Source organism: Bison bison, unplaced genomic scaffold (assembly GCF_000754665.1).
Source record: "Bison bison bison isolate TAMUID 2011002044 unplaced genomic scaffold, Bison_UMD1.0 scf7180017864180, whole genome shotgun sequence".
Lineage (NCBI taxonomy): Eukaryota > Metazoa > Chordata > Mammalia > Artiodactyla > Bovidae > Bison > Bison bison.
In genome coordinates this window covers 15686190-15696942 of record NW_011494752.1, presented here as the reverse complement: position 1 = coordinate 15696942, position 10753 = coordinate 15686190, and the positions used below count along the sequence as shown (strand labels likewise).

Here is a 10753-nt window from a genome sequence, read left to right as displayed (position 1 = left end):
AACAGGACATAGTATTCACAGCCCACATTCCCTCTTGGTGCCGCACCCACCCCCAGCTCCCGCCTCACCTGCCTCTCCTGGACCCACAGTCTAGGCACTGTTGTGGAGGTTCATAGGACAGGGCCTAAACCCAGTTTACCAGTTGTGACACTTTGAGCAAGTTACCTAACTCCGCTGGGCCTTGGCTTTCTCATCTATAAAATATGGATGATAATAGGATTGAATCAGCTTACATATGTAAGGGGCTTAGAATGATGCCTGGCACTCAGTAAACACATATTAGCTGCTATTATTATTTTACGCCCTCTCCTATATTGTGTTTACTTTAACTTTCTGGCACCCAACATATTCTTTTCTTTTCCTTTTTTTTTTTTTTGGCATAACCGTGGGGCATTCAGGATTTTAGAGTCCTCAACCAGGGATAGAATCCTCACCCCATTCAGTGGAAGTGCACAGCTTAACCACTGATGGTCCAGGCACAATATTCTCAACCCCTATTTCTTTTGGTGAACACAAGATGGGATTCTCCACACTCATGGCATTTACTGGCTGTAACAGGCAATATAAAACTGGTTTTTAAAAACTAGATTCTTTAAACCTTAGAGAGTAATCTTTTGTGAGAAGATATATCACTATTTTTAATTATTTTATATCTTTTCAGAACTAAGTATTATTGTCTTATGATTACTTGGAGGAAGCTATTTATTCCAATGATGCTGTCATAACTCACATTTGGGGGGAACTTCTCTTTGTAATGGTGCTTAGAGATCTCACATCTTTTAATATCTTTGGTTGGTGATTAAGTCTTTTAAGGTAAATTTGACTATATAAATGCTCCTAAAGTGGTAGCCAAAGCCTTCTAGCTCTAGACCTGGACTATCCAGTCACCTGCTCAGCTTCCTTTCTTGTTTATCAAGAATCCAAAATGATGATCTCCCCACCTAAAGCAGCATCTCTTCCAATTTTCTTATCTCTTTACCCAATACCAGAAACCTAGGTGTCAAACCTAGATCCCTTCCTTGAGTTCACATTCCTTTACCTCCCTTATCACTAGGCCTGGTACATTTTGCCTCCTAAAACTAATTCATCTGCTTTTCTCTACCTCCAGTATACCACCCTGGTTCAAGCTGCCATTATCTCTTCTGTAAACAGAAGCCTCTTCACCAGTCTGTCCACAGTTATTCTGGCCTTCTGCAGACTTCTCTCCACACTGCTTACAGCGATCTTTCCAAAACTCAAGCCTAATTATGTCCTACCATATATCCCTTCCATTCCTGTTAAAATCTGCCTGCAATGCAGGAGACCCAGGTTCGATTCCTGGGTCGGGAAGATCCCTGGAGAAGGAAATAGCAACCCCCTCCAATATTCTTGCCTCCCATGGGAGAATCCCATGGACAGAAGAGCCTGGCAGGCTACAGTTCATGGGGTCATAAAAGTCAGACACAACTTAGCGACTAAACCACCACCACCACATATCCCTTCCATTCCTGTTAAAAGCAAAAACTTTTACAGCAGGTGGTCCAGTGGCTAAGACTCTGAGCTCCCAGTGCACAGGGCCTGGGTTCAATCCGTGGTCAGGGAATTAGACCCCACAGGCCATAACTAAAGAAAGATCTTTGTGCAACTAAAGCTCACGCATGCCTCAACTAAGACCTGGTGCAGCCAAATAAATATATAAACATTCTTTAAACAACAAACTTTTAATGGAGTCATGGTTTAATACCCCCAAATTCCTAAGATATGTGACTTTGCTGCTTCTCCCATCAAGAATTGGGATCTGTTTCCTCTCCCTTGAACCTGGGTTCACCTCATGACTTGCTTTGACTAATAAAATGTGGCAAGAATGATGATGTGTGAGTTCTGGAGCATCATTCCTTCAGAGGCCTTATGGCTTCTGCCTTTGGAACACTGCCCTGAGACCACCATGTAAGGAAGTTTGCTGGTGGATGAAGCCACTTGGAGAAGGGAGGAGCCCCAGTCAACAGCCAGCACTAACGGCCAGGTGTACCAGTGAGGTCACTGGATTTTCCTGTTCAGCTGCTCTATGGGCTGAATGCAGCCACGTGAACGAGCCCAGGTGAAAACAGCAGAAGACACTCCCAGCCAATCCACAGAATCATGGAGTAAAAATAGTTTTAAAATGTTTCTTTAAGCCACTAAATTTGGGGGGTGATCTGTTGTGTATCAAGATAACGGATTTTTGAGGGTTTCCTGCTGTCCTTAGGATAAAGATAATATGCTGAAGTCCCTACAAGGCCAAACATGCTCTGAAACCACCAAGTCTCACATTCTGCTTGCCTTTCTTCTTTAGACATTCAGCCTTTGGAGACCTCTGACTTGTCTGTTTGTTTCCCCCACAAGGTTTTCCCGTGTGCTGTTCCCCTAACCTTGCTTTCACCTTAGCAACACCCACTCATCCTTCAGCTCTCTTTGCAGCCTCACCATGTCAGATACTCACTGTACACTCTGGTAACACCAGTGCTTTCCTCTGGACTTCGGACAACCTAAGTTTGTGTGTGTGTTTGGGGGTTACTTTGCCTTCCCCATCTGTAAACTCCACAAAGGTTGCTGAGCCAGGTTTTGTTCACCACTGTGTCCCTGTGCTGTACCACAGTAGGGCCCAATAGGTAAGTTCTCACTCAATTAATGAATGAGGTGAATGATAAATATGGTATGTGAGGGAATTCGCCAGCGGTCCAGTGGTTAGGACTTGGCGCTTTCACTGCCCAGGGGGGCCCCAGTCAGGGAACTAAAATCCCACACGAGGAGCAGCATGGCCTATATAACAAGGTGTGACAATAAAGGAAGGTTTCTTACAAGGGGTTTATAACTGCCTCTGAAGGTAATTTTAAGAGGACTTTTAAAAAATGTTTTGAGCAATGAAAGAGGCATTAAATGAAGGAGGTTCATGACCCTCCAAGGTAACTATTTAAGGAGAGTACCATTTTGAATTTATAAATTCTCCTATGTTCGTTACAGAATAACTAAGCTTAGTTTAGTCATACATTTTACCTCTTTGTTTCCTCCACAGTCTTCCCAAATGAGTGGGAGATGATAGTGGATGTAAGTGTTCATTAGTTGATCTGGTTGGTTGCTAATCCAGTAAATGGCATGCTGCTGACTTCTCTATTCTGGAAATTGGTTTTACTCTGCTCTCCCAGCTTCAGGATCAAGGAAGGGTGAGGATGGGAAGAAGGGAGATGGTAAGGTTATATTTTAAGGAAGGCAGAGCTCATCCTCCCCTGCCTTGTGATCATTAAAGGTTGTAACTTTCCACCCACTTTCTGTCCCAGGGAAATCAGAGTTCTTTAGGGAATAAGGGTAAGTATCTGACATAATCCCATTTGATTCTGCTTTTCTGCCACTCTCACACCTGATCTTTAGCTTGTTTTCTTTTTATAACAGCTCTATTCTCTCCCTGTATCATTTCAACCATAGACCAGTTTTCATTTTACCTCTCCTTCCCCAAGTCCTCCATCTGAGAACAGTGCCTCCCACTCAGCTACAAGAAAACCACCCAGATAGTGTTTTGGATAGTGCGGGTATCAGGCTTCCTAGGTGGCACCAGTGGTAAAGAACCTGCCTGCCAATGTAGGAGACGTAAGAAACATGAGTTCGATCCCTGGGTCAGGAAGAACCCCTGGAGGAGGAAATGGCAATCCACTTCATTATTTTGCCTCGAAAACCCCATGGACAGAGGAGCCTGGCAGGCTATGGTCCAGAGGGTTCCAAAGAGTCGGCCATGGCTCAATCAACTTGGCATGCATTGGGTATCAGGAAAGAGGGAAATAAGACACTTGGCTAATATAACTTTTCAAAACAAAACAAGAGTAAGAGTGTCAGAGGGAGGAGCAACACAGCTATGAAGCCAGACCTCTGGGTTCCAAGGCATGTGGTGACTGAAAGAAGAAAACCTGGTCTTTGATGAGATCAGTGACTAGGAGCAAGATGCCTGGCTCACTAAGGTACATGAGCAGTGGAGAGGAAGAGTCCTGGAGTTTTCTACTGGCAGGGGGCTAGGGGGTCAAACAGGTGAGACTGAGAGCCTAACGCTCAACCCCCAGCAATTTCAGATGCAGTAAGTAATGATCAAGCTGAGATTTTATTTACAGTTCCCTGGGAAGTCTTGCACAAGAGAGGCCATCATTATTGCTTTAAGATTATTGCCAGGAGGAAGACTACAGTCCTCCCCTGCCAGGTAGGAAGTCCTGCTCAAGGCTCAAAAGTTTATCTCCAGACCTTTTATGTTAGCCCCATTTCCCTGCCGTGACTAAAGGCTGTCACTGTTTTCTGCGAAGTGAGGCCCAGTGTGCTTTCCAAGGTCTTCCCTGGCCACTTCCGCCAGGACACTCTATACACTGACCATCAAATTTCCCTCACTGATGCTTTGCTACTGCACTCCCCAGTCTACCCCTCTCCGCAAGAACAAAGCATCAATACGAATTCTAGTTTTATGCCTTTCTCCACGTCCTGGCTGAGGCAGGGTCCCGGTTTCCCAAAAGTCATCATTTACTTCCTGCCAGGACCAGCCTGGCTTCCTTTGTAACGAATTTAAGAGTCCCATTTCCTTTTTTCCAGGTGACACCACAACTCACTTCTTATTAGAACTCACAACTCCTTGATGACATTTCAAGGGCCACTTTCGAGGTACTCTGCATAGGTCTTGTATATGCCTTTTTGTTTTTCCCTGGACCTTGGCGATTACGGGAAGAGAAAAGGAGCGAGACCAAGTAACAGAGAGGGGACGGCCCAGTAGCTCATGCCCAGGATTAGCAGGAAGGCCTAGGTGGACGTAGCAGGGGGCGGCGGACTACTTTCCCTCTCAAGCCCCACTGCGGGAGGATATGGCTTTGTTCATGCTATCGCTACTCAAAGCTGGAACTCGTTAGTGGGCGGGGTCGCCCTGTCTCTGCCGCTGCGTGGAGGGATCCGGAGCGGGAGGGAGGCAGAGGCAGAGACGCGTTTCTGTGAGTGCAGTGGAACCGGATCCGGGTTCGGGTTCGGGTTCGGGTTCCTGCGTCCCAGGTGGACTATTTCTTGGGATGAGGCTTGTTGCCCAGGAGCCCGTCTATCTCTATCACCGTCTGCGGGGTCAGCTGACTCAGCACCTGGAATTGAATGGGGTGATGGAGAGAATGGTACATGCAGGGTCCTTGAAAGAGGGCAGGAGGTTCGAGGACCGGGGGAGCCTCACAGCGCGGCGAAGTCACAGCTGTGCTTCTGCTTTACCTTCTCGCCCTTGGACCACTCATTTGCAAAGTGAGGTGACTCACCTCAGGCCCATTCTGGGTTGGACATCAAGGTCTTGACTGCTGGGGAAGGGGACAGAGATGAGCTCTGGCTCTGAGTCCCTCGCTCACCTGCAGGGCGCCCAGATGCTCCACCAGCTGCTCCGCACTGGACACCCCCAGCAAGACCGAGCTGACCCCTTCACTGCGGAGACACCACGCTGGGCCCGAGAAGGAAAGAGAGAGAGAGAACTGGTGGGAAACAGTGAACACCCAGACTTCAGAGGGGTCTCTGAGGAAGAAGGACTGCCCAGGAACAAACCGTCTGTGGTTTGGTAGCTCTTAGGCGGAGACAAGGACCCTGCAGGGTCCAGGGCTGGCAGTGTCTCACCAATAGCAAGCTGCGCCACAGTGCAGCCCAGCTGGTGAGCGATGGGGAGGAGGTCCATGACTTTGGCTTGTTGTTTCTTGCCATCCTCACTTTGCACTTTGTCTTTGTGCCACTGGTAGCCCTGGAGGCCAAGGAGATTCATCAAAAGACCACTTCTCACTCAGTCCACTCCTGCCATCCCAAGCCCCCAGATCTCACCTTGATGGTGACCCTGCAGGTATCTGGGACTCGCCCATCATACTTGCTAGTGATGAGGCCACAGGCCAGAGGGGACCAGGTGACTGAGCCAACACCTAAGACGGAGAGGACCGGATGTGGGAAGGGGATCTCAGTGATGGTGAGGCCGAGGGAAAGGCAGGGATGAGGGGACTGCGAACCAATCTTGTGGTAGAGCTCTGGCAGCTGCATCTCCACCTTCTCTCTCTGAAACAGATGGTGCTCAGCTTGTTCACACACTGGAGGGATCAGATTGAACTGTCTGGCCATGGAGTAGGCCTCCTGGGTTGGGGCGGGGAAGAGATAGGGGTCAGAGCACTCCTTCCATTGTCTTCCACTCCCCCTCCTCCAGCAGAGTGGGGTTGGGAGTGGCCATGTGAAAGGTGGTAACAAGTTGTGAGACGGGGGCGGTAGGTGGCACACTCACCATGATTTCTGCAGCCCCCCATCGGGATGTCCCCCAGTATAGGGCCAGGCCCTGGTTGATGACGTAGGTCATGGCTCGTACAATCTCTAGGCACATAGGAGAAGGAAAGCTTCACTCTCAGACCCCTGGCCTCCTGAGTTCCAGATCTGCAGACCTCCACCTGCCCCACCAAGACCCCACTCATCCCTGTGAGAGGTTGGCATCTGCTCTGCACTTCCCTCCCTGTCCAAGTCCTGGGGTCTGAGCCTCCACTGTAGAACTTGGGAGACCTCCTGAGCAGAGCCTGGCTTCTGCTGAAGGTTTAAGAAGTGCTCAGTTTTGAAGGGCTGTCAAGGTTGGGGTGCTGCTTTACCCTCCATGGGACTGTTGGGATCTGAACGATTGGCAAAGACGATGTCCACATATCCCAACTGGAGGCGTTCCAGGGATCCTCGCAAGCCTGGGGTAAGCACAGGGAAAGGAAGGTAAGCTCTCCAGCTTTAGCTGCCTAAGAATTCAGACCTTACCCCTCTGCCATGGACACCTAAATCCCAGCTTCCCTATTCAGAGCCTCAGACTTATAGCTTCAGAGAATATTCCCAACTTCTCTAGCTTCCGTCCTCAGCCAGCTCAGGTTCCCAGTCCTCACCTTCAATGATGTGTTTGCGGCTCAAGCCTCGCTCGGTTTCTGCCCTGTAGGAAAACATAAGTCAAAGATGAGGTGCGTCAAAGATAAGAGACCATGGCTGGCCTGGAGCCATGAGGAACCGAGGTGGTAGCGGTCCTCACAGGGAGGAGGCAGACCTGGGGGAGCAGGTGCATGGTCTGCTTTCCTCACCCCATCCCATGCACCTTCACACAGTCTGCAGATCTTCTCCCTAACTATAGTGACTATAGTGAGGCAGCCACTTACTGTCCTCCCCAAAAAATCTTGGTGGTGATGACATAGCTTGATCTCCTGGAGAAAAAGAGAAATGGGAGACCCAGCCAGAAAAGGATGTGGGGATGATCATGTCCCCAGCAACTCCCCACACCCCCAAACATGTCTTACCTCCATCCTTTGCTCTTGAGGATGTTTCCTAGGGTTCTTTCAGCCCTGGAAGGAAAACAAGGCAGAAGTACTGACTCCTCCAAGATGGATCAGTTTCTTTCCTTCCTCCCACCTTTCCCTTCAACTAATTTCTCCCTTGTAAAATGGAACATAAATGAGAAGTCCATTGGGCCATCAGTCCCACTCTAAACTAAATAAAAGGGGCTCCTGGAAGTAGGGTTACAGTCGTACATTTTCATTCATTCATTCAACAAATATCAGTTGTGCAACAGTGAACCTCTATTCTGGGTGCTGAAGGGATAGAATAGGATGAGAGAAGAGGGACCAACTACAGTGATGCTGGGGAGGATACTGTCTCATCTGTTTCCAACGATCTGTGTTGCCTTCTCCCTTCTTTTAGTCTCTGCAAAGTCCCACCCAGGTCTTCTCCCGCATTGCAGGCGGATCCTTCACCAACTGAACCACCAGGGAAGCCCAAGAATACTGGAGTGGTTAGCCTATCCCTTCTCCAGGGTATCTTCCTGACCTAGGAATCAAATTGGGGTCTCTTGCACTGCAGCTAGATTCTTTACCAGCTGAGCTACCAGGGAAGCCCGTGTAGGTACTTAGGTGACATGAGAAAGGCCAAGTTCTATGGAGGGAGAACCCTCCTCGTTGAGCAGCAAATATGGCCTTGTAAACCAGTAATTGATGAACCGTGTGTCAGAGGGCAGTGTAAAGTGCTTTGGGAGCTGAGGAGGGTAGTGACCAACTTTGGGGAGTTGGGCAAAGGGTTCTTGGGAAAGCTGACATCTGGGACAAGTCTTAATGATAAGCAGAAGAGTTTGCCAGAAGAGACGGGGTAGGTCATCCAAAGTTTTTATTATTCCCAGTGTGAAGCCATATGTGCTGTGGTTATGGTATGTTTGAAAATTTAGCTTTGTCATCCTCACATAGTTGCACATAACTGATGTCCAAGAAATATTTGGTTTTATTTTGACTGCACAGTATGCCCTGTTGCCCTCAAAACTAGAGGGAGACAGATGTTGGGACTATAGTTCCCAACATGCTTTGGGGGCCCATTGGCTGAAAGGCTGGAACTTAGTGATGCTTTAATTCCCAGAGTTCTTTAGGGGGGAAACCAAAAAGCCCTGATGTTCTCTCAGCCTTCCAAGTATAACTTAGCTCTTTCACCCCAGTCCTTACTTTCCTGCGGCATACACTTCGGCGGTATCAAACAGGTTTACACCGTGCTCATAGGCTACTGTCAGCACATCCTCTGCTGTCTAGGATGGTGAGAGAAAGAGTTGGAGATCAACCACCAGCCTCAGTTACCTTCCTCACTGCACTCTAACCCATCACACCTCAACCTTGGTTATCACATTCACTTCCCTTTCCCCGTTCTCCAGCCTCAAGTCCACCATTCTCCATGCTTGTTGTCCAAACCCCTAGCCAAGTCCGTTTTCCCCCCTTTTGGGTTCCCTTATACCCCCTCCCCCTGCTTCTAGGTCCCATCACTTATATCAGTACCTCATCTGAGATCTGAGAACCAAATGTGACCCAGGTACCTGCAAGAGAGAAGCCAGGCAAATGAGACCAGGGTAGGGGGAGGCGGCCAGCCATGAAAGAATGCCTGCCCCTTCCCTTAATTCCTCTTCTTTCTAACTCACCTAGGCCAAGGCAGGATACCCGAAGACCAGACTTTCCTAGGTTCCTGCAGGACACAGAAGCAGCAGGAAGGGGTGGAGCCTCCATTAGGGACATAGATTATCAGCCTCCAGCTCCTCTCATTCCAGACTGAGATGCCCTCAGGGTGTCTCAGTCCAAAGAAACTAGACTCAGTGGGCCCACTGAATCGGGCAGTGCCACGGCCATAGAATAAGTGAACAAATAAGAAGTGTTCCTCTGGAGCCATGGTCCAGTGCCTCTGTTCCCTCCTATCACACTGAAGATGTGCTGCCTGCTTAACGCTGCTTCTGGTGTGTCCTGGGTTCGTTTGAGTCATCTCTGGGATGTGTGGAGTTGGGGTAGAGGGTGGCTGGGAGGAATAGGACTGGCTAATGGTGATGAGTTTGTGAAAACAGATTCTCAATAGAGTGCTGTGCTAGAGGGCAGATACTGGGGTGGAAGGGGGTAAACCAAGTCAAGTTCAGGCATTCAGGCAGGCAAGGTCCTTGAATAGGCTAGGCAGACCGGCCTCCAACAAAGGCAGGTAGGACACCTGGGTGGGGAGTTTGAGAGGAAAGACCGGTTCTCCCCCTTCTTTCTACTTGCTCTGCTCCTGTTGGCTTGTGAAGTCTGTCTTCAAACCAGAGAGCCCCCTCCTCCCCGCCCCCCCATCCAGGTACTCCACTAAGCTTCCCAATCAGGGCTGCCATATGGAAGGGATCAAATTCCTCAAGTGACAAAGCCACTTCAGATCAGTGACCTCCACTCACTCCTGAGCAGGAGCCCCTCTCTTCTCCCCTACTGGTAGTCCTGAGAGCTCAGCGGTTCTCGGAGATCAAGTCGTTTACATTTCATTCCACCTTCCCCACCTGGTTCCTGGCCCTCGGCATGGGCTTGAGAGATGTGGTGCATCCTTCGGAGGGCCCCACTTCCCTCCCCACCAAGAAAGGGTGCAGGAGACCTTGGGGTATGTGGGGGCGATATCTGGGTCAGGCACCCTGAGCAGGCCAGAGTGAGAAGCCGTTTCCTTCCCCTCTCTTCCCAGGACACGACCCAAGGACACTCCATCCGAGCTGGGTGGGGTGGTGTGCAGCCTGGAGATCTGCGTTTCCCTGGCCTTCCTGGGGGTAAAGAGGAGCATCCCTTGGGTCTGACAGGCCTGGTCAACCTCAGTAAACTTGATTTTCTACTAGGCAGGGGAATGGACAGAGAGCAAAAAATAAATAAATAAAGGACCGTGTAAGGGAGTGCCAGCGATGGGAAGAAGAGATGGAAGTTTGAGGGGGGTCCTGGCAGCATCTTAGGAAGCCTCAGGGGTCAGGAAAGGGAAGCAGATGTGGCGGGCGGCCAGGCCACCCCCATACCTGTATTTCATGCCAGTGCCTCGGCCGGTGCTCTCTCGGAGGGCCCCAGCGGGCGCTGGGGGTCGGGGGACCACGGCGGCCCGGGCCTTGGGGCCCGACCCTCCTCCCCCTGGAGGGTTCCCATGCCCCCCGCCGACCAGCCCGCCGTTACCGCCCCCGGGGCCCGGCCGGGGTCCACACAGACGGTCCTCACTGCTCCGGCTGCGAAGGTTCTGTTCAGTACAGGCGATAGACACCTGCATGCCTGCCGGCCAAGGCGGGGAAGGGGGCTCCGAGGGGGCGGGAGGAAGAGGGAACCGGGAAGCTCGAGGGGAGACACCCGAGGGGGTAGTGGCGCGAGCCCTGGGAGAGCGGGAAGGCTGAGGAGGTTGCGGCGGGAGCCGCCAGGCAGGATCGGGCCCGCGCGGGCGGGCTGCTGGAGGTCGCGGGGTTTGCGGCGGAGAGGAGAAA

The 10753-nt window shown here is 50.4% G+C and overlaps 1 protein-coding gene across 1 annotated transcript; it reads right to left on the bottom strand.

Annotated features, from left to right (window-relative positions):
- Positions 1–4083: 4083 nt before the first annotated feature.
- On the bottom strand, positions 4084–9026 carry KCNAB3 (potassium voltage-gated channel, shaker-related subfamily, beta member 3). The gene is made up of 13 exons (XM_010843205.1): positions 8942–9026; positions 8802–8839; positions 8478–8557; positions 7293–7337; positions 7155–7199; positions 6891–6934; positions 6615–6701; positions 6263–6348; positions 5997–6117; positions 5818–5912; positions 5620–5740; positions 5361–5449; positions 4084–5108 (listed from the first exon to the last, which is right to left on the bottom strand). Exons 1-13 carry the CDS (start codon positions 9024–9026, stop codon positions 5031–5033), a joined length of 1014 nt encoding a protein of 337 aa, XP_010841507.1. The 3' UTR covers positions 4084–5030.
- Positions 9027–10753: the final 1727 nt, after the last annotated feature.